The sequence below is a fragment of the Lagenorhynchus albirostris genome, chromosome 5 (assembly GCF_949774975.1).
Source record: "Lagenorhynchus albirostris chromosome 5, mLagAlb1.1, whole genome shotgun sequence".
NCBI lineage: Eukaryota > Metazoa > Chordata > Mammalia > Artiodactyla > Delphinidae > Lagenorhynchus > Lagenorhynchus albirostris.
In genome coordinates, this window is record NC_083099.1 from 133125646 (window position 1) to 133149899 (window position 24254).

Below are 24254 nucleotides of genomic sequence, written 5' to 3' on the forward strand. Positions count from 1 at the left end.
AACGGTTCAGAAGCCTTCTCATCTTAAATCCCTTTAGAACCCACTAAAGAAATGAAAACATCATGCTCTGGTGAAAAAAGTTTTTAATCATATGTGAACGTTGTTAAGAATCACTTAGCACACAGGGAACATTCCAGAAACGCAAATTAACCAAAGACTCAAAGAAATGTCGTCATGTCACGAAGGTAATCCTCGGTTGCCATTTACCTCTGACTCATCTTCACTTATTTCTCTCTCTTGGGTATTTTTCTCAGTTTCAAACTGATGAATAATCAGGGAAATGAAAATTACAGGTGCAATGAAATACCGTTTCATGACTACCTGACTGCCAAAAAGAAAGAGTCTGACCACATCAACTGCCGGTGAGGAAGCGAGGACAAAACGAACTTCCACACCATGTTACGTGAGCTTGGAGAACAAATCAAAAAACCTAGTAAAACTGGAGCTGTGCCCACATTAAGAGCCAGCAAGTGACCCCTCCCCCAGAAAATCTGGCACCTGGGCACGAAGAGACATGCAACGTTCACTGCAGGCTCGCGAGGGAGGAAGGAAGGAAAGAAGGGAGGTCCTGTCCACCAGGAGGACACGGGCTACGTGAACTGGGGCACGGTCGTAAGACAGAATGCCCTACAGCAGTAAAAAGCAATGACTTGGATCGCCATGTATCAACATGGGTAACTCAAAAACTTCTGAGTGCAAAAGAGGGACAATAAAGTGATACGTCGGTATACAATGTCAAACTCAATAAACACTGTGGTTTATTATTTAGAGACATACTGACATGCAACCAAAGTGTTAAACACACAGGGCCATGACAAAACTCAACCTCAGAAGAGTGACACTTTGGGACAAGGGAAGGAAAGGACGCAATTAGGGCAAATAGAGAAAACTGTCAGCATTTATTAAATCTGGGTGCTCCTGTATTGTTCTCTGCACATTTCTGGCTTTTAAAAAATATTTCAGTAAAAAAATTTATTTATTATTATTTTTTTTGGCCGTGCTGCGTGGCTTGTGGGATCTTAGTTCCCTGACCAGGGGTCGAACCCGGGTCCTTGGCAGTGGGAGCGCAGAGTCCTAACCACTGGACCACCAGGGAATTCCCCAAAAATATTTCATTTTTTAAAGGCTGCTTCTCTCATCGCTGTTAGAAGTACACACATGTCAACGGGCAAATCATTTTCCCTCCCCAACACTGCCGTCTCGTCTCGTCTGCCCAAAATGGGAGCAGCATCTTCTCCACCACGTCCTTTACACTAATAACAAGCTACACCACTGGCCCTGCACCAGCAAAGACACTCGCCGCCTTACTGAACAGCACCAAGAAAATAAATTCAACTTACTTGAGTCCAGTCTTCACAAATTTCTGCCAGTCACCAGGATCAACTTCATTAAGTGAATTCTAGGAATAAAGAAAGCAAGAAATATATGTGGAATATCCAAATTAATTTAAAACAGAGGACACAGAATTTAAATTACAGCCCTACAGTAAATATGGAATATGGTTATCTAAGCAATTCGCAAAAGCTTGTGGTTGCTTCTTACTTTGATTTTTTTTAATTGTTTTGTTATTTCCACTAGTAGCTCTGTCTTAGCATACCTATGGTCACCAAATGACCAAAAGAAAATTCCCAAGTAGTTGTGTAACTTTCCCCTTTGTCCACCATTCTGAATAGCACTGACTGATCTGCGACACACAGAGGTGCAGCCACATGTGACTGTTTAAACACACGAGAGAACATCTACCCAGAGCAAGACCACTGCGCCCTAACAGGGCCAACGTAGGTCCACAGTCCCTGACGTGGAGAAACATCTCCAAACGTGGTGCATTATGTTACATCGGAAGAGTGGCTGCTCTGGGGGGAAGGGGACCAACTGGGAGAAAGCACAAGAGAGCTTTCTGGAATGATAAAAATCTTGGATAGCACTGTGGGCACAGGGGTACGTGTATCTGTCAGCACTAAACGACACACTTAAGACCTCATATTCCACGAGATGAAAACCACACCTCAATTACAAGGAAAGGGCTGCTGGAGATGCTGACGGTGAGGAAGCTGTGCACGTTGGGGGAAGGGGGCATGTGGAAACGCTGAGTTTCCGCCCAACTTTGCTGTGAACCTAAAACTGCTCTAAAAAGTTAAGTCTGTTAAAAGCGGGGGGGGGGGGCAAGAGCAAGAGAGAGAGAGAAAGAAAACAGCCAAGTGGGGTAAGGAGGGAGGCCTGTCCCAAGAACACAAATCCCTAGAAGAGCAGAGCCCAGCACCCCCGGCTCCACAGCTCGACTCCCTTACACCCCAGGAATGCTTCTCCTCCTCTTCCCTAGCTCTACTGGGTCAGGTTCCTACAGGCCTTAAGTTCACAATCCTGTAACACAACACATTAAGTTCTTCAGGAAGCTAATGATCTCTGTGCAAAAATGTAACATCAAAAACAAAAGAAAATAAAGGCCCAAAACAGCTAAATATTTCCAAATTTTACAAAAGCTCTGAACTCACAGAGCCAGGAAGCTCGCTGACCCCAAAGCACAGAAAACCTGAAGAAACGACGCTCAGGCATATCGCAATCATGCTGTTTAAGCAACGTAAAGAAAAAACTCCTCAGAGCAGCTGGAGAAAAAAGGCATCATGGAAAGAGAAATACAGATAAGAATGAGAGATTTCTTATCAGAAACAATGCACACCGCAAGACAGTAAAGCAACATCTTTGAAATGCCTGAAAAAAATAAAAACTGTTAGCCTGGAATTTTGTACCCAGTGAAACTCTTCCTAACTCAGCCTGAGGCCAGTATTACCTGATCCTAAAGCCAGACAAGGACACTGCAAGAAAATACAATTATAAGCTAATACCCCTCATGAACACAGATACAAAATTTCTTGGTAAAATGTCAGCAAATCAAATCCAACACTATATAAAAATGAGAACACATCATGACCAAGTAGGTTTATTCTAGGAATGCAAGGCTGGTTTAACGTTCAAAAATCAGTTAATATAATTCACCCCATTAACAGTCAAAACAAAAAACAATACCATATAACCATCTCAGGAGATGCAACCAAAAAGCATTCTGACAAATTCCTGCAACCATTCCTGATAAAAGATGGCTCATCATTTCAAAGTTTGCCCTCCACCTGCCCGTCACCTCCTAGACATGGCTCCTATCATCCCCCACCAGGTCGAATTCATGCCACCTGGCTTGAATGTATCTGCAAACCTGGGTTTGTCTATCTCATTCTTTCCCTTAAAAATTTAACCAGGGGCTCTAATAAGAGACACCTACCAACAGTTCGTTTAATCTTAGCAGCATCTGCTTCTCTCGATCCTGGGTGCCATCATCTTGCTGGCCGCCGCTGAAGGATGCGATCAACCACTGTACACAGGCCTCCAGCAGAGTCTTTTTCCAAGCACGCAGCTCTTCTGCCGACCCTTCCAGGACAGCCAAGACAGAGTCAGCCACGACCCAACTGCGGCAGAAGACAAAACTCAGAGTTACAGGCATGGCCCAAATCCCTCTAGCTTTAAGTATATATAATCCAACATCACAATGGGCCGTATGAGGCAGACGCCCTGAGCCCTGGTCCCTACACTAACTACCCAAGCACGGAGATCACAGGCCTCCCCTGCCCCTTACGCGAACTTCAAAGACGTACCAGAACTTTTACGACTAGGGGAAACACTATTAGCACACCAGAAAAAGGATATATTGTCCAGACTTTGTCTAAATCAGGCTATCTCAGCCTCAGCACTCCTGACATTTTGGGCCAGATAATTCTCTCTTCGGGGGGAGGGGAGGGGGCCTATCCTATGCATTACAGGATATCTAGCAGCACCCTTGGCCTCCACCCTCTAGCAGCCAGAAGCAACAAGCCCCCCATGCCCATATCGGGACAGTAAAAGGTGTCAGGCATTGCCAACTGTTCCCTGGAGCGGGCAAAATCGCCCCTGGTTGATAACCACGGCTCTGAGGGAATCAGAACCACCCACTTATGGAGATGAACTTGCTCCAGCCAGGATGAAGTAGAGTTCTCGGAGGAACTGCGTTCTCCCCAGCTGCACAACAGCAGTACAGCGATTTCCACTGCTCTATAACCACTACAGGGAAAAGGGAAGCTGAGACAGGGAGAGCCATTAAACAACCCGAGCCTTCATACCTCCTGTGACTGCCTGGAGTCTGAAGCAAGCGGGGCAGTCGGTCCATGAGGACACGGAGGTCCTTGGCTCTTGCAAATGGGACCAGCTGGGCCAGGATCTCCTGATGCAGCCCAGACTCTAGGGGCCCGTCAGCACTGAGAAGCCTGGTCTGCAGCGGCCTCCACAGGGCCTTCCTCAGGACAGGAATGACAGCAGAGGACACTGGAGCAGAGACAAGCAGGAGAGAGAGGTCAGCGCCGTGGAGCATGACAACCGGCTCACAAGGGCTGGTGGCTCTGTTTCAGGAAACCTGTGACCTGGGTGATGTCACACTGGTAGCACGAGACTGACCACGGCAGGAGCTGTGACGCCACGGAAATCGGCAAATGCTACAAATCAGTCTCCCCCAAGAGCCAGTGGTTAAAACATTTACCAGCACGCCACCAGTCACCTCTCATCACTCAACCCTAACAGTCCCGCAGGCCCTGGGCATAGCCCTGGCTCGAGGGTCATGACGAGACGGTGAGCACCCAGGTCCTGAACTCACTGGGGAACGAGAAGAGCACTGAGAACCACTGGCCGGAAGACGCCCTCCTGCAGGGGTGCTCTTACTTTTTAAAAACATCTGTTATTGATGATATGAAGCTATGCAGCACAGAGGCAAAGCAGTGAGTGAAAAATCATTCGTACACACGATAAAAATGAATTAAATTGAATTGGAGGTGATCAGGAAGTGCCTTGGACCTGAAACCCAATGGGTGGAGAGAGAAGAGAGAGTGGGGCCCAGCCGACCCACCAACGCTCCCAACGGTGGGGAGAGGGGGACGGGGCAAAGGACCATCACCCGCGCCACTCCCTCAACCTAACAAGACCCAGCCGGGGCCGCTCCTTCCTTGGCCCCCAACGGCCATAGCTACCGCCCACCGCCGGCCCCAGCTTCCCGTGGGTAACTCGAGGTCGATGGGAGCTCCATCCTCAGAGCTGGGTCAGACATCGGAGGAGAAACAGAACTAAATGATACCTCCAGAACGTGAAGTCCCAGGGCTTAAGGGTAGACACAGTTCTCAGCCCTCCTGGCTGCCCAAACCCACCCTTCCTGTACCTGCTGCGGGGCGCGTGAAGTGTTCCCGGGTCCTGCACTGGAGGTACACGCGGACGACAGGGAGGAAGTCGTCCAGGGCCTCCTGCAGGCAGAGCCCCAGGCTGGCCCGCCTGCACCACCGCTCAAAGCGCAGCAGGTGGGGACGGCTGTGCTGCAGGAGCAGGGCCGCGGTGCCCAGGGCCACCGGCGTCCGCCGGGCCAGGCAGTAGTCGAGCAGAGCGACCCCGACTGCGGGGGCCAGAGCCGGCTCTCTCTGCAGAGCCTGGAGGAGCACGGCGTCCAGCTCGTCCACGGCCAGCGCGGGCAGCAAAGCCCCCAGGCCTCTCACGTACTCGGAGGCCCGGAGGAGCTCGCCGCTCTGCAGCTGCTCCTGGGGGCGGCTGGTCAGCAGCTGGACCAGGGTCTCCCCGAGAGCGTTCAGATGTCTCTCCTTCTGGCGGGACTTAGTGGATCGCTGGGCCACGAGGTGGGCCTCGGGCAGGCTCAGCAGGGCTAGGGTGACCTCCCGGAGCTGGGAGCCCTCCATGTACGGGTGCAGCCCCCGCAGGGCTTCAAGCTGAGGAAGGGCCTTCGGCATCAGCGTGGCTGCGCGGGCCCTCCGGTTCCGCAGCTCCTTCAGGACACTCTGGGTGATGGCCTCTGAGTACCTGGCCAGGAGCCCCAGCTGACCAAGGCTCTGCAGGACGGGGGCACTCGCCAGCAGCAGCTGAAGGACCCCCGCGCTGAGGTGGGCCGCCAGGAGCTTCACGAGGACGGGACTGAGGGTGTGCGGGGGGAGCGCCTGCTGCTCCAGGGCCAGGTACCAGCCCTCCAGCGTGGGATGCTTGAGGATGGCCACGAGCACCTCCTCCAGCGTCTGAAACACAGTGACAGGGCACAGGCCTTACCCACGGCCCAGCCAGCGGCTGCCACTGAGGAGGACGGAGAGCAGAAAGAGCTTTCCTAAGCCACTCCACCCTCCAGCCCAAGCCCCAGTGCCCCTCTCAGGGGTGCCCGCAGCACCCCAACCCAAGCCCAAAGCTCTTACCCCATCATAACGCACCTCCTCCCCTGTACAATGACGGGGCCTGCACTGTGACTCGGTCAGTGACCCCCAGACCAGCAGGAAGCTGACGGATGCAGCCTGAATGAATTGACCATGCAGTAAAACTGCTCTGCACAGTCACTCAGGCAGGGCCGGGCCACGCAGAAGTGCCAAAATGGGATGACGATCAACTGTCTCCTGGTTTCTCCCTAGCAGCCCTGCCCTCCTAAATAAATCTGGTTGAGGGACGTGGGTACCACCCAGCCACCAGGGCAGGGCTACCCTGGCTTCGGAGAGGCTCTGTGGCTGGGGAAGATGGGTAGGGGTTAAACGATCCAGAACTGAAGGTGAAACTGCGTCCACTTCCAGAAGGAGGCTGGGCCTCGAGTGACCCCCTGAGGAACTAGCTCTGACCCCAAGACTAGTTTAAACCATGGAGCAGAGAGCAGCTGAGTGTGCTTTGCTGGATTAGATGATGACTTGATACAGCCTCGCCGAACACGATTCCTAGTCAATGAAGTCACCCAGTCCCCAGGGACAGAAATAAATTTTTTTCCTTATTTACTCTTCAGGAAGGAAAGAGGAGCCTATCACACTTTCCAACTGAGCTTTCCCAAACAGAAAGAAAAACAGAAAAGCACACATCAGGAGTGCTTTGCCCAACGACTGGCTAACAGGTGGTCTTGCACCAACAAATGCCCCCCCAAGAAAGCCCCCTTGGAGATCAAAGGAAGGGAGCCATGCGTTCGACTGTGAACTGAGGAACACGCCTGCACCCAAACCCGGTACAACAGGTCAAATGGCAAATGGTGAGAAAGATTCCGCCTGGCCCCAGTTCAAAAGCTGACTCACGAGACTGCCGGCAGGAGAGGAAGGCTCCCTCTTCCCCAGGCAGTGTGGTCGCTGTGTGTGTTCACGAGGAAGGGCCCCTCCCACTGCCCAGCCTTCACTCAACTCGGGCTGCAATGCTTTAAGAGGAAAATACGCAGTCCGAGTTCTCAGGACGCTCACGGCACAGTGGGAGGGAAAGTGCTCGCAGCAGGGCAAGTGTGAGCAGAGAAGTGACTGGAAAGATGAACGCCCCAAGTAAACCGTGCTTCTCTCGGGGAGGGCGGGGGATGCTGCTTAGGGCCTCCTTTGGAGTTCTCTGCATCTCCCTACTTCCCTGCAATGAACACGTACTTGCTTTTAACCAGAATGGAGGGAAAGCCAGTGGCTGTGACCTCACAGGAAAAGGCGAACCGGAAGGAGACCCAGGGAGGAAGGGCGGCGGTACCTTGTCATCGGCCAACTCCAGCGAGGCCATGGACTCCACGTCCAAAAAGAGGTCGGACTCAGCCTGGGCGGCCTGGCGCTTCTGCTGGTTCTGGGCGTCCAGCTGCTGACAGTGGATGACCAGGTGCCTGAGGAGGTCCAGGAGGAACTGCAGCAGGGGAGGCCCCGTCCTCCTGCCCAGCTGTGAGGACCAGACACACACGACCCTCAGGCCCAGGAAGGGCTGACAGTCACCAGAACACTGACTGCCGCGTCCCCCCAGGGCCAGAAGGGGAGAGTTGCCAGAAACAAGAATCAAGGAGGGAAGCAGGCTAAAATGGCAACTCCCGGTAAACTGCCAACAACCTCAAAGTCATTTCTTTTTCTTTTTTTCTTATAAAAGTTTTTAAAATTTATTTATTTATTTTTGGCTGCGTTCGGCCGTCGTTGCTGCGCGTGGGCTTTCTCTAGTTGCGGCAAGCAAGGGCTACTCTTTGTTGCCGTGCGCGGGCTTCTCTTTGCGCTGGCTTCTCTTGTTGCGGAGCACGGGCTCTAGGCACGTGGGCTCAGCAGTTGTGGCACATGGGTTCAGTAGTTGTGGCACGTGGGCTCAGTAGTTGTGGCTTGCAGGCTCTAGAGCGCAGGCTCAGTAGTTGTGGCGCACGGGCTTAGTTGCTCTGCGGCACGTGGGATCTTCCCGGAACAGGGCTCGAACCCGTGTCCCCTGCATTGGCAGGTGGACTCTTAACCACTGCGCCACCAGGGAAGCCCTCAAAGTCATTTCTTAATAAGACTTGTCCTCCTAAGTCTTGATGAAACACACAGATTTATTTTGACCAAGATGAGGGGGAAAAGCCCACCTCAGAACCTAAACCAAGGGACTTCCCTGGTGGTCCAGTAGCTAAGACTGCGCTCCCCATGCAGGGGTCCCGGGTACAATCCCTGGTCAGGGAACTAGATCCCACATGCCGCACCTAAGAGTTCGCCTGCCGCAACTAAAAAGATCCCGCACGCGGCAACTAAGACCCGGAGCAGCCAAATAAATAAATACTAAAACAACAACAACAACAGCAACAAATGTAAACTAAAAATCTGTAAACCACCTCAGGGACAGAAGGCCCAACAACGAGCCGCCGAATTAAAACTCATAAAGGCAGAGGGGACGCCTGGTCGTGCCGCGGACCCGCTCAGCCGTGGGAAGGGCCCCGCCCAGCCTCAGCTGCCCCAGCGACCACGTTCAGCTGCGCGTGGGTCCAGGTCTGAGATCTGTGCCTCTGCCCCAGGGAGAGGGCACAGCACCCGGAGCCGAGGCTCCCAAACCGCGGCCCGCCCGGGGCCCTGCACGCTGGCCACCGCCCTCTCCGTGTGCGGACAAACGGTGCGACAGGGGGGCCCCAGGCCTCCATCCACACCGTCACTCAGTGTGGACCCGACCGGCAGAAGGCACACTCTCTGCAGGTGGCGAAGCCAGGGAGCGGGGGCAGCGCTGACCTGGCCGAAGTTCTCCACGGTGCTCTTGAGGTACAGCAGCAGGTGTCTGGCGGAGCGCAGGGCCCGGTGCGTCGGGAGGTGCAGGAGGGCAGCCCGCAGCCGCCCCTGGACCCCCTCGTCCAGGAGTGGGAATGCGCCCAGGCCCTGGACCTGACCTTGGCCCTGGCCTGTGTAGGCCATCTGCAGCAGGGCACTGAAAGAGGAGGCTGGGGGGTCCGGCGGAGCAGGGCTGCCCGACGTCTGCAGCGCCTGGGAGACAGCAGGGGAGGAAAGAGAAAAGACAGATCGGCACCAGGGGCAAAGGGCACAGGGTGCTAAAACAGGGACAGGGCGACACGCACACAGAGGGGCGTTTCACAAAAATCACCTACTGATGCTACATCTAGGTGACCCTGTGGCATTTGATTCAAGTAAAGTCCCAACACGCTCAGTTACACGTATTTCCCGAGCGTGTGTCCACGTGAGGGCACTGAGCCGGGGAGGTATTTACACGCTCTGGAGAACAGGAGTCACACGGCACAGAGACAGGATTTTACTCACAGGAGTCACTGTGATTAATCCCTGGAAACTGGGAAATGCCACCCTGGGAAGGAGCCGGCTGGGGGAGCTGCGTGCCTTTCAAAGGCCTCCCCCGGGAGGACGGGAGGATGAGAGGACGTGGCCGGACGGAAGATACGTTCCTGAAGTCATTCCGGCTCCAAGTGGGTCATTTCTTCTAACTTAGTTCCCAAACTGCCTTCTTTATTCACCCCACATGGCTTTTCCTGTTATAACTCCAAACACTGTTTCCTAAGGCCAGTACAACTAGGCTGCATGGTGCCCCGAAACTCAGTGGGGCTCGACCCTGGACCAGCAACAGCATGACCCGGGAACCTGCTAGAAATGCAAATTCCCGGGCCCGCCCCAGACCTGCTGAATCACACGCCCAGCGACCACGTCTGAATGAGCGTCTGGGGGATCCTGACGCGCCCTCACGGGTGAGAACCGCCGAGTGCCTGACTCCACGGAGTGGACGCCTACACTTGGAGCACCGTGCAGCACAGCACAGACTGCTAACAACCCACGGAAGCTGCTGTGTGGCTCTGACCACGGCCTGTCAGGTGGGGAAGGCGGCGATAGCTGTGATGGGCCTGGGCTCTGGAGCCCAGAGGCCTGCCTGGATCCTGAGTCTACCACTGCCTGGGGGCGGAACTGCTCTGAACCTCAGTTTCCCCACGTGTACAAGGAGGATAGTTAAGTCCAGACCCCTCTCTGAGTTGTGAGGATTAAATGGCGTAAAATACGTGTGATGCGCTTAGGGATGAGGCCCTAACAGACCGTGACCGTGCAATCGACACAGGCTCCTGCTACCAAGTTCATAAGAGGAAGAGGTCCTCCCTAGCTGCCTGCTTTCTCAAGCGCGGCCACAACTGAGCGAACACACAAAAGCGCACCACGCAAAGTGAATTTCTTGCTCCACCAGCAATCCTAAGCACGCTGCATCAGAGCCAGACCTGCAGTGCCCCTTTTAAGAATGCAGTCCCCACCAGGAGAAAACCACTTCTTTCTTTCTTTTTTCACTTTCCCGTCTAGCAGAGCGTAGCCTGCTAGCAGCCTTCAGGTCTAACCGCTGAGCAGGCCAAGTCTAGGGGCCGCTGAGGTGTGCAGACGAGGGCCGTGAGGCGAGCGCGCACAGACCACTCTGGAAGGGAGGAGAAGGAGACCCCGCCCCCAACCCCAGCCTCAAAGCCCAAACGTGCAGCCAGCGGCGAATTCGGTTCTGCTGCATCGCGGAGCCCCTCGGGGTCTCGTCACACTAGCTGAGCGGCAGAGACACCACGTGCCTTCCTCTCCTACTCTGGGGAAACGAGAAGGTGATGAGCGTTCACCCTGTTAAGCTGTGAAAGCTACACAGCTGGGGTACAGCCCGCTGCGGCCCACAGGGAGGAACCTCTGGGGGTTTCTAGGTTTCTGCAGGAGTGGTGGTCGCCACAGCTCACCAAGGCCTCTCGGGCTGGCTCCGGGATCCAGAGGCTGTAGTATCTGTTGAACCTGGACAGCTGACGGCAGCAAGGTGGGAGCGGAGGCTCCAACTTGTCGTAAGACTGAAGCAGAAGACACAGAGCCAGAGGGTCTCTCTGGGTGTGGAGGAGGTCCGTCAACACCCCTGTCAGATACGCCACGATGCTTTCTCCTGCAAAGGAGGGACACGGCAGGGAGACGCTTGCTGGGACCGCCCTTCTGTGACCCATCAATAACACCAACTCCCACCCATATTCAAGACCCAGAAAGAGTCATAACCATTCTGCAAGCGATCACACGACCACGCTGGAAGGCAGATGCTACCACTGCAGACCATGCCAGACTTCTATTAAACATACAGCACACAGTCAGACTTCGGGTGCTGAGGCCCAGAAGTGGAGACCCAGGCGCTGAAGAGGTGAGGCCAAGGCCACCCGGGACAGGGACTTGCTTGGTGCAAACCAATCCATTTCCACTTCCTTGGCACACAAGCCTCCCCTGCAGTTAGGCTGGGACCACGCGACTCGCTCAGCCACTTCCAGGCCTGGCCAGAACACCCCTGTTTGACTGTCCACTCTCTCTTCCTCTTCCACAGTGACCTTGGAAGCCATATGTTGAGATGGCACAGCTACAGGATGGGAGCAGCCGGGATCCCTGAGCTACCTCCTGGACAACCAGGAGAGCACCTGACCTGTCCTGGACCAGGACACGGTCGAGAGAGAGACCTTTGCTCCTTAAGCCACTGACGCATTGGGGCGTATGTGTTACTGCAGCAAAGCCTGAGCAACGCTGACTAATTACACCACTGCGACCTGTGAGTGCTTTCTTGGGTCTGTGTTGCCTGGATACCCAGTAAGGATGAAGGACTTGTACCTTAGCATCAAGATATCAAGAATAAATACTGAAGAGAAAGTACCGGTGTTACAGCAGGTGTCTGTGCAGCCATGCAAACACATTATTTCAGACTCGTCCGTCAAACGCCCCATTTCCCAACAGCCTAGCCAGCCTCTAGATTCCTACCCCCGTACACTTAGTTCTACCAGCTGTGCAGCTATCACTTTGGTGGGTCTGAACCCCTGCTGCCTTGGGTTTTCAGCAATTATTTCCAAAGCCCTTGGAATCCCACCTCCTACCCCACAGAGACCCAGCTGGCCTGATGCAGCCACAACATTCTCACTACACACAGGTACCTGCTTCACTTTCTGTTCCAAGGAGCAACTTATTCCTGGCTTCCAGGGCAGCGGGGACCACAGCACTGAACGGGAACGTGAGCACGATCATGTCTTCATTCAGTAAGAATCCAACCTCCTCATCCAAGCCTTCGCTGCCCTCCACCAGGACATCCACCATGTCGAGAACATCTGAGGCAGAAAGATGGGAATCAGGGCCAGGCAAGAGGTGGCAAAGGAGTCTACTGCAAGAATCCCACAGGTAGGGCAAGCAAGAGGACGTTTGCAAAAAGAGGAAAAAATAAGAGCTAAACTTCTCTTGGGGGAAAATGCTTAGTGTAATGTTTGATTCTAAACAAATAAGGCATTATCTATAAAATCTTAAGACCTCTGCCAGACAAAATGCAGGACTATCCAGCTCAGGTAGTAACAGGTTGAAGTTTCCTCGCGTGACACTGAGAAGCCCAGAAACTTTAACCTGGATAGTCATGGAAACAAGCCAAAATCTGAGAAGCCACAGAGCATAAGGGTTGACGCACAGACTAGGGCCAGAGTGTCTGAAGCCAAATCCTGACTTTGCTACATCCTCGCTGTGTGAGGCTGAGCAGATTGCTTAACCTCTCTGTGCCTCAGCTGCCTTGTCAATACATAAAATGAGGATGACCCCCCCCCCAACTTGGGGTTGTTTATGAGGTTACATGAGTTAGGATTTATTAAGAGCTTAGAGCATCACCTGGCACAAAGCAAACACTGCACAAATAACAACAACGCAGCAAATAAGCCCTGCACCTATTTCCTGTTACATAAGCAAATGAGGGGATTTCCAATTCCAGAGGCGGCTGATCTCTGATGCAAAGAAATGGGACGTCTGCCCTCCGCACAAGGCTTCGGTGCCATTCTGTTTTGCCTCTAATACGCCACCGTGGCTGGCTCTTCAGAAGCCCAAGGAGCGCAGGGAGCGGCACCCACCGTCAATGTGGGAGATGGGAATGCTGACATCATCGGCGTCCTGCCGCGTCATGGAGGCCTGCAGGGCGCTGGCTTCCTGGACAAAGTCAGACGCTTTGTCCGTGTACGAATAGGGATTCGCCACCAATGTCAGGAGAACCTGAGCATTAAAGAGTCAAGTGGGAAATATTTAGATGGTCACACATGAAATGAAAAATGCCCCCAAATGTCGCAGGTAAAATAAAGGGAAGAGCAAAAATCTTAACAGGCCTTCAAAGAAAAATCGTTTTTCTGCAAAGTTTTTTAAAAAAGAACTTTTTGTTGTAGATTTTTTTTAAAATATCTCCTTTTCACATCAGACTATTGCTTTTAATACCGCTCTTAGTGTACCACTAATCCCTCCTACAAAAACAAACGCCCAAAAGGAAGTTAACAGCACACAGTGATACAGTCCCATTTCACAGATTCTAAAACTAAATCGTTCTGACATCTCAGCAAGAATTAGGAAGTGAGTCAGGAGGAGAGGCCTCTGGGCTCTGGTACATCAGAGATGCCTTAACCATACTGAGGGTCACTTAGTACGCCATCCTGAACGTGCTTTCTGTACGTGGGAAATACGTGCTCACGCGTTCCAAAAACTGAATCACAGCCTCCTTGTTCTCCTGCTCGGTGTCATCCAGGTGTTCCAGCCACAGCTCCAGCTCCTGCCAGGTGTGCTCAAACACCCCTGTGTCCCGCAGGATCTGAAAAATCAGGGAAGAACCCGCTTTCCGTGGGTCCTCTGAGACCACGGAGCACAGAGGGGGTAAAAGTTCCGTCCAGTTTTATCCTAAAAGCTGCGCTTCAGAACAACCCCCACTGTCGAGGGAAACGAGGAAAAGAGGTCGCTCTGGCTCGATCAAGGAGAACACAGTCCCTCATCTCACTGCTGCTTATTCCTCTCCTTCAACTCCTAAATAATAAAAAGGGAAAATATCCCACTGCTACTTGAAAGTCTGCTTTCCAACCTGGGACTTGACTCCTCCCAGCCACTCAGCCCTCAGCCTGCATGAAATTCTCCAAGACAGTGGCCCAGTCAGGCCGAATCTTCTCAACGTGGCTTCTCGAGACCCAGGCCTGGGCCAGAAGCACCACCTTACTTCTGTTCTAAGGGAGCAGGACTCGTTACGAGGCAGGACTTGGTTAAATGACATCCCCAAATGGCCCGACGACAGAACTCGGGGTCTCAGCAGCCCCTCGGCACGAGCCCTGCACAGAGTGCTCTGAGGGAGAGCCTGACGTGCCATTCCACCCACATGCAGGGAGTGATCATGAAATCACACCTGCACAACCTTGCAGAGGTCACGACCTAGACTTTCGTGTCCTCCACGCAGCTCAGGCGAGGTTGAAGGGTGGCAAGACCACTGGCACTTCAAAGGTAAAATCTCTGTGCCCTAAATACAATGAATGTGATTCTTCTAGCAACCTGCCCGGCCCCGGCCCTGACCAGGATGTCTGCTGCCCAGTGAAACCAAGGAACTAGATTTCCTAGCGCTGCAGCAAGACCTGACGTAGCCCTGGAAAATGAGTTCAAGTGTAAGAAAGAAGAGACGCCAACAAACTCCTCATTCCCTTCCGCTGACTCTGGCGACACCTGTGCTGTGGGTGACGGCTGCGGTCAGTCGCCAGGGCCCTGGAGGAGGCTGAGTCTGGAGCTGAGGGAAGAGGCATCGCCTATTAAATTGTTCCCCAGAGGGCCAAAACCTAATGTTTACTGAATCTAGAATGTGCCAGGCATGGCCTACTATTTGATCACACGTAACCTCCCTTGCAATCCTACGGTTTTGTTATTCCCGTTCACCACGAGAAAACTAAGTTCAGAGAGGTTAAGCAATTTGTCCAGTGCCACCCAGGAACAGCAGAACCAGGACTCAAATCTTGGAACAGGACTTCAAAGTGCCCGCTTTTCCCATTTCACCAGGTTGCCTCTTGGGAACACAGCCAGGTTAAGACAGAATACATTAAAACTGCCATAAAACCTTCTGTTTTTAAATTGTAACAGTCTTAATACATCCTTAATTCAACAACTGTTGACTAAGCATCTACTATAAGCAAGATTGTACAAAACGCTTCTAGAACTAGGAACCGGTAGAAAAGGCTCACCTTCACGATCAGAAGTTTGGTCGATGACTTGAGATGCGAATGGCTACTGGTCACAAACATCTTCATCAGTAAGTAAAACACGGATCGCTTTCCTACAATAATTTCTGCATCTGGGCCTTCCTGGAGTTTGAACAATAGAATATTATAAACGTAACAAAGGCCACTGCTTGCTGAGCGAACAGGTACTGCATGTCCAGTGTTCTTCCCGGCCTTTCATCTCATCTCATTTTAACCACCACTCGGCAAGCCTGCCGGGATGCTCTACACGAGGAAGCTCAGGAGTTAGGAGCTCCTCCCACCCCCCCGAAAGCAGCTGTAGTTAACAACAGTCACAGCAGGAAGCACGGGGGCCCTTCAGGTGCTTCACATACACCGACTCACTTTGTCCTCCCAACAAGCCTGCCGTGGGGACAACCGTCACCCCCATTTCACATGTGCAGACACTGAGGCACAAGGAGGTGATGGCCGTTTAATGACCGACGTGGGACTCAAGCCCAGGAGCCCTGGCGCAGACACAGCACTGGCTGGTGGCGGGTGGCAGGCGGGAAAACACACCACTCAGGGCTGCCTGACTCCATCCAACGCCAGGCTTGCTGCATTTCAGCAAGATGCCGGCGCGGACATAATCGGTTCCTTACACGCAAGCAAGCCTCTTAACAAAGGCTTCTGGGCTTTGAACACATGGCGCTCCAGATTCCCAGCCCAGACGCCGATGCATCTGTGTCTCCCTGGAGCGTCCCCGCAGCCCTGATCTGAGCACATGAGGGCTATTGTTCCCAAAGCCCAGCAGACCCATCTTATGAGCAAGAAATGAAGCATGGGATACAGACTAATATGTTAATACCAGTTCTTTCGAGGTAAGAGGCCTCTGTTCCCTTTCCAACTAAATCCTCAAGACCCCAATGGCCCAGTTCAGCTGGGGTAAAACACTAAACACCCCAGACTCATCCGTCATCTCACTGGGGTCCTGGCAGCGACCTCACGGGGGTTGTCAAGTTGAGAGCAGGGTCCGGGCAACGCCGCCTGGGTCCAATCATGGATCCCCTACTTACGGCCGGGACCCCACGGAAGCCTCCTAACCACTCTGCGCTCCAGCTGTCTCGTCTGTAAGTGGTGATAAATGAGACGATACATGGCACACTCGCGCCGAGCCTGGCATAAGTTCTCAGTGAGGACCGTCCTCAACCATGAGGCAGGCGAGCCTCCGAAAGAGGACTGAGGGGAACACAGGGATCCCAGGGCCACGGTGTTCTTCCACCCTCTGGAAATAGCACCTCTGAAAGTGCCAGGGTACGTTTCCGCACTCCTGGCTCCATACAAGGACTCAAAGAAGACGGTAAGCCATTGAAACAAGTCCTCTGAGCTACTCAGAAACACACGCAGACAAGGCTTCATTTGGCCTGGTCAGTTTCCCTCTTTGGATAGAAGTGACATGGCGTCCTGTGTTTAAATACAGAGGAAAATATCTGTTACATCTTGAGTTCCCTTTACGATTCAACATTATGTTCTCCAGAAATCCTAGAAGACGTGAGCAAAGACACAGAAAACAACGCCAGCCACCTTTACTGATTTTTCCACCAGCCTCAACCCTCTCGTGGCTTGGTGTCTATTCCCATCTCTGTCTTAAGTCCTTCCAGGATGAGGACAAAGGAGAAGGAAATGTATTTTGTTTATTTCCAAAGGGTTTTTAAAGGACAAGAAAAATGTAAAAGGGTCAAGAGAAAAAAGGAAAAAAACTCCCAACACCCAGCAATAATATATTTTCAGTAAGGATAGCTAAGCACCTTACTTTGCAAAGCAAAGAGATTCCTGGTTCACAAATCAGGACCTGGCCTCCGCTCTAGAGGCTTCTCTCTAAAAGGAGAACCGTCAACGTCTTCCTTCGCAACCAGCAGTCAGGGTTCTGATGCAGCTAGAGATTCCCAGGCCAGAAAGCCGAGGAGCCTGCAGGTGAGCTAACAACAGAGGCGGCGTCACGACCTCCTACCTGGGCCTTTAACCACAGAAACTTGCTGGCGGGCAGTGCCAGGGCCACCTTGAGAACAAGGTGCTGCAGGGTGACAGGCACCTCCTCACGCAGGCCCTCCTCTGAGATGACGCCTGTGGGTGGGAAAGAGGAAGACAGACGAGACGTCGGGGGGTGGGGGGCGGGCGCGGGGGCCCAGCTACTGCCGCCCTGGCCACGAGGATGGGACAGGGAACTGTCCAGGGAACTAGGCAGAAGATGTGGGGGTTCCGCCCGTCCTTGTCCTGTGGTCACCCTCACACAGGCTGTGCCCAGTCTCCTGCCTACACACCTCACTGACACATCCCCCCCGTCCCAAGGTCTATCCAAATCCTTCACCAAAGAGTGGGGGTGCTGCCTGCCCTTCCCTGCACTCGGCCCACATTGACCTCTTCCTACAGCTCAAAGCCCCCAGTGCACACTGCCCTCCAGGTACAGTCTCTCGTGAGTGTGACCCCTGGTGCGGGGCACAGGCCTTGCTCCCTAGACGGCAAGCATCTTGTGCACAGCCTGCGGCCGCCTGGGTCTGAGACAGGGTCCTCAGTCTCTGGCCTGATTTCTGGGTTAATCCTTTGCTCGGGAAGGACGTGGTACCAGATGTTAAATGGCCACTTTATAGTAAATCTCGTATTCTCACAGCAAGAGAACTTTTTGCCTTTAAACCATCAAAAAGTTAACTACAGCTTTTTGAATAGGATTATTTCAGTAGCTTATATAAATTCCAAGAATGATATTTCCGCAAGTCTTCCTCCGTAGGCCCAATTACAAAGTCAGTTTCATTAGACAAACTTTTCCATCAAGGAAACGTGGCCAGACAAGCATAATGTTACTTTTACAAGATGCGGTTTGAACTTCACTGGGTAAAATACGAGTAACCATGTCAGAAGTGCCTGTGCACGAACGGGACCTCCTTCTCAGGGGCTTCATTTCTGCACCCCTCTTCCTTTGCAAAGAGGCTTTAGAATTAACATCACATAATCTCATCTGTCTATCACCCACGGCAGGCAACTCAGCCTGGCTGGCTTCTCCCTTCTCTCTTGAGGCTGCCAAGTGTTCATCTGATATCTCCTTAAGGAAGACCAGCTATTTAAAACACATTGGTCCAGATGAAAACAGCCAGGCTGGTGGATCACACACGCCGGCCACAGTGCCCAGCAGCCTTCCCGGTCCTCGGCGCCAGAGCCTCTGCTCGTTTATCTACACTTCCTTCCTTCACCCGCACTGGCAGGAACAGCGGAGGGGCGCCCACCATCCCTCGAGACGCACCTTTCAGGAGCTTGCTGAAGTCAAAGTTGTACTGCATGACCACGTGCGGGACCACCTTCTGGTAGAGGCAGATGACCTGGAGCAGGGCGGCTTTCAGAAGAATGGTTTCTGCATCATCTGAACAAGAATTAAACAGCTTGAATCAGGAAACACGCTTGTTCTCTGTCCTCAATCAGTGAGCGATCGAACCACCCGTGACCCATCACTGTCAACTGTATGTGGAACACTGAGGCTGCAGACAGATCCCCATGGAGCGAGGTTTAAGGAGTCAACGTGGTAAAAGTCAAAGCTGTTCAAACAGGCTGGGTCTAAATCCCGATTTCACAGCTGTGAACTCGGACAGGGTAAAGCTACTCTGTCTCTCTGCTTCAGCGTCCTCGTCTGAAAAATGGGGACACGCAGCAGCGCCTACCCCTACGGGGCCGCGCAAGGATGAAACAGGACAGAGATATAAGACGTGAAGCCCACCGCTTCACCAGGGACAAGGTCTGAGTCAACACATCTTATTTCCAGGGGGACCATGTAGCCCACCGCTATCCGCAGAACAAAAGAGGGGCCTCCTCCCTCACGGAAAGGCCAGAGCACATCGCACTCATCATACAAGTTTTTAGAGAGACACAGTGCTTGCATAAATCTTGGGCACATTTCTAACAGATGTTAAAACTCAATGTACAAAAACAAAACACAAAAAACTCAATGTACAATGCCATGCTCATTCTTCTCCCTAAGCAAAGAAGGACACAGGATTCATTCAGAGCCAGAGAGGCCTTCACAAGTCCCTCTAGATCAGCCCCTCTGGACAGGAGGCTCCCAGGCTGCCTGTGTCAGTGGTATCTGCAAACAGAAGAGGCCCCTCACCGCTCTGGGGAGCCACGCAGGTAGCAGGGGTCTTGTTGCCCCTTTTCTTTGCTTTCTCGTCATCCTGTTCTGTCTCCTGCTTCCTAAGTGACTGCCAGACCCACACGATGGCATTCAGATCTGGTAAAATCTAAAAGGGAAAACAGAGAAACAAAAAGCCAGTCACCTTTAAAAGGAAGAGAAACAAATGAACGGAACCCACTAACAAGGAGAAGCAAAGAACAGAGGAGAGGGGCCAGCATGTGCAAGTGTGTGTGTGTGACCGAAAGAGGTCCCAGCCTCTGCGAGCTCTGGTTTGGGGTATAATTCCCAGAACTGAACACTGTAAGAATTTGGTGAAAACACAGCACCAATCATTAAAACAAACCCCTGAAGACTTGTTCGCCGGAGCCAGACACTGGGAACCAAGAAACTCATCCTTACGTCCGGCTGGGGGTACCCAGCCCAGCAAGCCCCTGGCTCTTCCGGGCAGCCACCCGGTCTGCGGACGCCTGGGCTCCCTGCTAACCAGACCGAGCCCCAGGGAGGAAGGAGCAGGCCTCCCATCACTGCAGCCTCAGTCCTTATGGGACCTGAGTCCCAGGAGCGCCCCAACCCCTCCCCTTCACTTCGCACCCGCCCTCTGGGCCCCCAAGCTCGCCTTTTCCCTCTGGTGTGCTCGCCTGTGACCCTGTAAGCAAAGCCCAAGCCTGGCTCCCGGGCCTACCTTGCTCAGGGCTTCTCTGAAGAGCCGCACAAAGTCCTCCATCATCGCGGCCGTGTACACGCCCGACTCCTGCCAGGCCCCTGTATTCAGGCAGTAGTCAATGGTCTTTAAGGCTCTCTCCAAAATGACGGAAATAAGGGACAAAGCTGTGTGTTTCACTGATTTGCTGTCCAGCTGGGAAGAAGAAGAGGTAAATCCACAAGTGTCTTCGGGCCGCGCTGGTGGACACGGAGCGCCCAGGCCCTGGCCCTCCCCAGGAGCCCGCCGGACCTCTGCGCTGTGCAGAGGTGGCCCGGGGACCCTGCCCACTTCACCTCCCGCAGATGTGACCTCAGCAGGTGCCGGGAGCACAGTTACTAAAGGTGGCGTCCGATGGTGATTCTTAACTGCTGTTCCACAGTCTGTTTTTGGTAACGTCTTCCCTGACCACCACTCGGCTCCACAGATTACCTGCCTCGACAACAGCCGAGATCCCACCGGGACCTGACCGGCCTCTCCACTTATCGTCAGGTGGAGAGATGATGGGCAAGGGCACCAGGCACCCGAGTCCGGCCAGCCACCTCTAGGCGCACAGCCTCCACCCCAGGCCCCCCACATCCAGACTCTCTACCTGGATTCAGACAGCCAGGAGGGCCTTCAAAACCCTCACTCGCTGAAGAGGTTCAAGAACCTGTGCTATTACCACAAAGGGGGAAAGGCTGGGCCCCGGCCGGTGGCAGTATGTCCCTGGGCCAGCAGCAGCGAGGATGGGCACCTGGGAGACACGTTCGATCTCAGGCCCAGCCCAGCCCAATGCCATCAGCCCCGGGTGACTCCCACGTACAGAGAAGTCCAGGGAGCACAAGCTGGGATGCTGCAGCTTTACAGTCAGGTAGAAACAAGAAGGTTTTCTGACGGGCCTTCAGTGTAATAACACCCCAGGCCCCCAGCACTCCAGCTGGCTGGCGTCTCATTTTACATGGACGTTGTACGCTAAAGCAGCGCTACGTTAAATGTCTTAAACCAATAACCACACCCACCCCATCATCACTTCAAAGGCAGGACCCAAACGAGTGTTACACCCACCAGCTTGGAGCGCAAAGCTCAGTCAACAGCCTGAGACCCTGTCTCCAAACACGTTCTTGTTTCCTGTTTCTAAAACAAGCTCACTCTTTTCTTTCTGATCTAAAATATACGCCATTAAAATTCTGCAGATAACACCGTAAAGAATACAAGAAAAACGTCATTAAAAAACCCCACGCACTCCTAAGTCCACCCCCCAGACACACCTGTCTCTGGTGTCACTTGTACGAACACACTGTCACAGCTCAGAAAGCGCCAGTGACGAGAAGGCGAAGCTGTGGCTTCCCCTCCGCTGGCCCTGGGCCTGCACAGGACGGCAGCCTCGGCAGGAGAGGAGGCCACGTGCTCTCCCCGCCCCATGGCCACCCTGTCCGGCGGATGCAACACCCCCTAGGGGCACAACCCCTCTTCTCCTGAAACGGCGTGACAGGGAGCGAGACAGCCTTTTATATCCCAGACTGGGGTGTGTACCGGGGTCAGCTCAAGGGGGAGTGTAAATGCAGCCGGCCGGATTGAAACTGTCTTCTACCCGTGAGGAGGCAGCATCAAGACACCTTCCTTTCAACTCTACTTTGCAAGTCCCTGGAATAAGATACCTTGTGTCCCTCACAAAACAGATGGGCAAGCTGGCTGGGGCCTCACCTTGATTCTAGGATTTGGCAACCACAGCAAAAGGCCTTCCTGGCTGGTCCCACCCAGGCCTCTTCCTCTTTACTCCAGCGCCTCCCCACGGCCCCCTGGCCACTCTCAGCACAGTCCCCGGATGGGTATCAAGAAATGCTCAATCCCACCGCACAGTCCAGTGAGTCCTCGCCAATTTATGGTAACTGCCCCACCACCACCGGAGCCGACCCACCACGGCAGACCCTGGTCCAGCCTGCCTGAAGGATGGGGACTCCGCCCACACCGAGGAAAGCCCAGGCCCTGCACTCCTCTGAGCACCTGGTCTCCCCCAGGTGGGTCTCGAGGCAACCTGGGTTTAGGAGGGGCTGGCTGGCCTAGGACCCGTGTATGCCAACAATTCATGGCTGTTCACCTAAGGCCATGATTTATGGTGAAAAATGCAAGGGTCCCTCTGGTTTCTGATGGGACTTGGGAACCTTTATAATAAATAATGACATGGACTTGAAGTATCAGTTTTTTCCTTGAACATGTCCTCCCCAAACTCCTCCAACAGCTGGTCCTCAAAGTAAATGTTCCCCAGAAAACTTAACACTATTCATTTAACCCACAAAAGAAAGGATTTGCTGGGCAGATTTCAGTCCTGCCCTAACCAGAGTTCCTAAAGTGATGAGACTTTAACACATGACATTAGGCTGTAGCTGAGCACGCTTCCCCTCCCACCCTTGGGAAGGCCCAGAGCCATGGAGGGGTCCTGCCGTCCCGGCTCTGTGCTGGAGCAGGGCAGGCACGTGCCTCGGGCCCCAGGGCACCGTCCGCGGGCGAGTGGACCCATGGAAAGCCTCAGAGGCTCCAACAAAGCACGAACCAGTGCATGCAGGCCGGTATTCTCAGCACAGTCCCCAGCACGGCCGGTGGGGCAAGCGGGAGAGAGTCTGGAGGCAGGGTCCCCACTCACGTTCAGTGCTTGGGTGAACATGATCTTATTGCACACCAGGGGCACGGTGGTCACCATCACCATGGCCAGGAGCCGGGGAAGCGGGATGAACTCTCTGGTCTGTAACGCCCGGGAGATGTCTGGCTGGGCGGCGTAGATCTAGGGAAGGGAGAACAGAGAATGAGCTGGTGGCGGAGGTTAGCTTTCAAGCCTGAGTCTGTCTAATTGTAGGCACCCAACAGTAAAGCCGCTGCAGTGAAACAACTACAGGAATAAAGGTCCAAGACTTGCCACAAGGAACAAGGTCTGGAATATTAACCCCAAAATCCACTTGTTAGAGACAAGTCGGGTCATGAGACTGTTACTGGGGACAGCGACCTTCAAAGGAGAGCCTGGTCTGTGGTCTGGGAGCCTCTTAAAACCTCTGTTGGCAAACAAGTCACTGCTAGAACTCACAACCGGATTATCTACTCACCAGTTACTGCGCTTGGCAGGCACCTAACAAAGTATGTCATCTTTTCAACACTTCATGACAACACTTTGGGGTAGGGATATTTTCTATCAAGATAAAACATGTTTACAGATGACAAAACTGGACCTCGATGAGTCTAAGTAATTTCTCTAGGGCCATGAGGCTAGAAGACAGAGAAGCAAGGACTCCCATCCTGCCCTGTGACGGCCGTGCACCTGCCCCTGCCCCTCCGGAGAGCAGCGGCAGAGCAGCTCCCGACAGGGGTGGTGGCCACAGGGATACCGTCACCAAAGTGGGGGGCAGAGTGCCTCCTTCTTGTCCCAAATACACACTGGGAGGGAATTCCCTGGTGGTCCAATGGTTAGGACTCAGCGCTTTCACTGCCAAGGGTGCAGGTTCGATCCCTGGTAGGGAACTAAGATCCCGCAAGCCACGTGGTGTGGCCATAAAAAGAAAAAAAAGTGAACACCCAAATACACGCTGGGACCACCGCACACACAGGCATTCAAGGAAAATGAGGGACTATGTGAATAAAAGTTTGTTTTACAGGTAACCCCATGCCCAGGTCAAAGCACAAGAAAATAATCCCAGGTGTGTCACCATTAGGCAGTCCATAAATCAGAGAGAGAGAGAGAGAGAAAGAGAGACAGAGACAGAGACAGAGAGAGACACAGAGAGAGGTGAAGCGAGCCGGGCAGTGCTGCCTAAGAATCTGTAGCAGACACTCCCTCTGGTAGATGAGGGGAGGTTGACACCCATGATCAGATGGAAATGAATTCATATCCACTTGAACAGACCACCAATTCACAGCTTATTTCAAGTTGTTCTAAGTACCTGAAATGGCAATCTTTAAAAACTATTGTACAGTTCAGACATTTCACTAATTCCAGCCCAACTGTGCCAAAACTCATCAAGATCTCACTCTGAGCAAAATCTGGTTGAAGAAGATGAAACTGGCTCAACCGATTCAAAAGCATAAACTTCAAAATTCAGCTCAGTGAAAAGTCAAATGTCCTTAGAGGATAAAGACACCAAATTAGCATCATCTAAAATACACCCCGAAGAACGGCT

The 24254-nt window shown here is 53.0% G+C and overlaps 1 protein-coding gene across 4 annotated transcripts in view; it reads right to left on the bottom strand.

The window, feature by feature from the left end:
- The window catches only part of URB1 (URB1 ribosome biogenesis homolog), a 64704-nt gene that overhangs the window by 21590 nt on the left and 18860 nt on the right, over positions 1–24254 (bottom strand). For 3 of the 4 annotated variants that reach the window (XM_060150833.1, XM_060150832.1, XM_060150835.1), the window contains exons 10-25: positions 22733–22870; positions 20092–20265; positions 19386–19515; positions 18528–18644; positions 17244–17356; positions 15257–15376; positions 13741–13857; positions 13136–13274; positions 12188–12358; positions 10976–11169; positions 8997–9245; positions 7528–7707; positions 5228–6083; positions 4146–4347; positions 3275–3458; positions 1341–1399 (exon numbers count right to left, since the gene is read on the bottom strand). In XM_060150833.1, coding sequence (XP_060006816.1) covers positions 1341–1399; positions 3275–3458; positions 4146–4347; positions 5228–6083; positions 7528–7707; positions 8997–9245; positions 10976–11169; positions 12188–12358; positions 13136–13274; positions 13741–13857; positions 15257–15376; positions 17244–17356; positions 18528–18644; positions 19386–19515; positions 20092–20265; positions 22733–22870 — 3143 coding nt within the window. The remainder of the gene's footprint in view (positions 1–1340; positions 1400–3274; positions 3459–4145; positions 4348–5227; positions 6084–7527; positions 7708–8996; positions 9246–10975; positions 11170–12187; positions 12359–13135; positions 13275–13740; positions 13858–15256; positions 15377–17243; positions 17357–18527; positions 18645–19385; positions 19516–20091; positions 20266–22732; positions 22871–24254) is intronic. The other variant, XM_060150834.1, reaches the window with a different exon arrangement.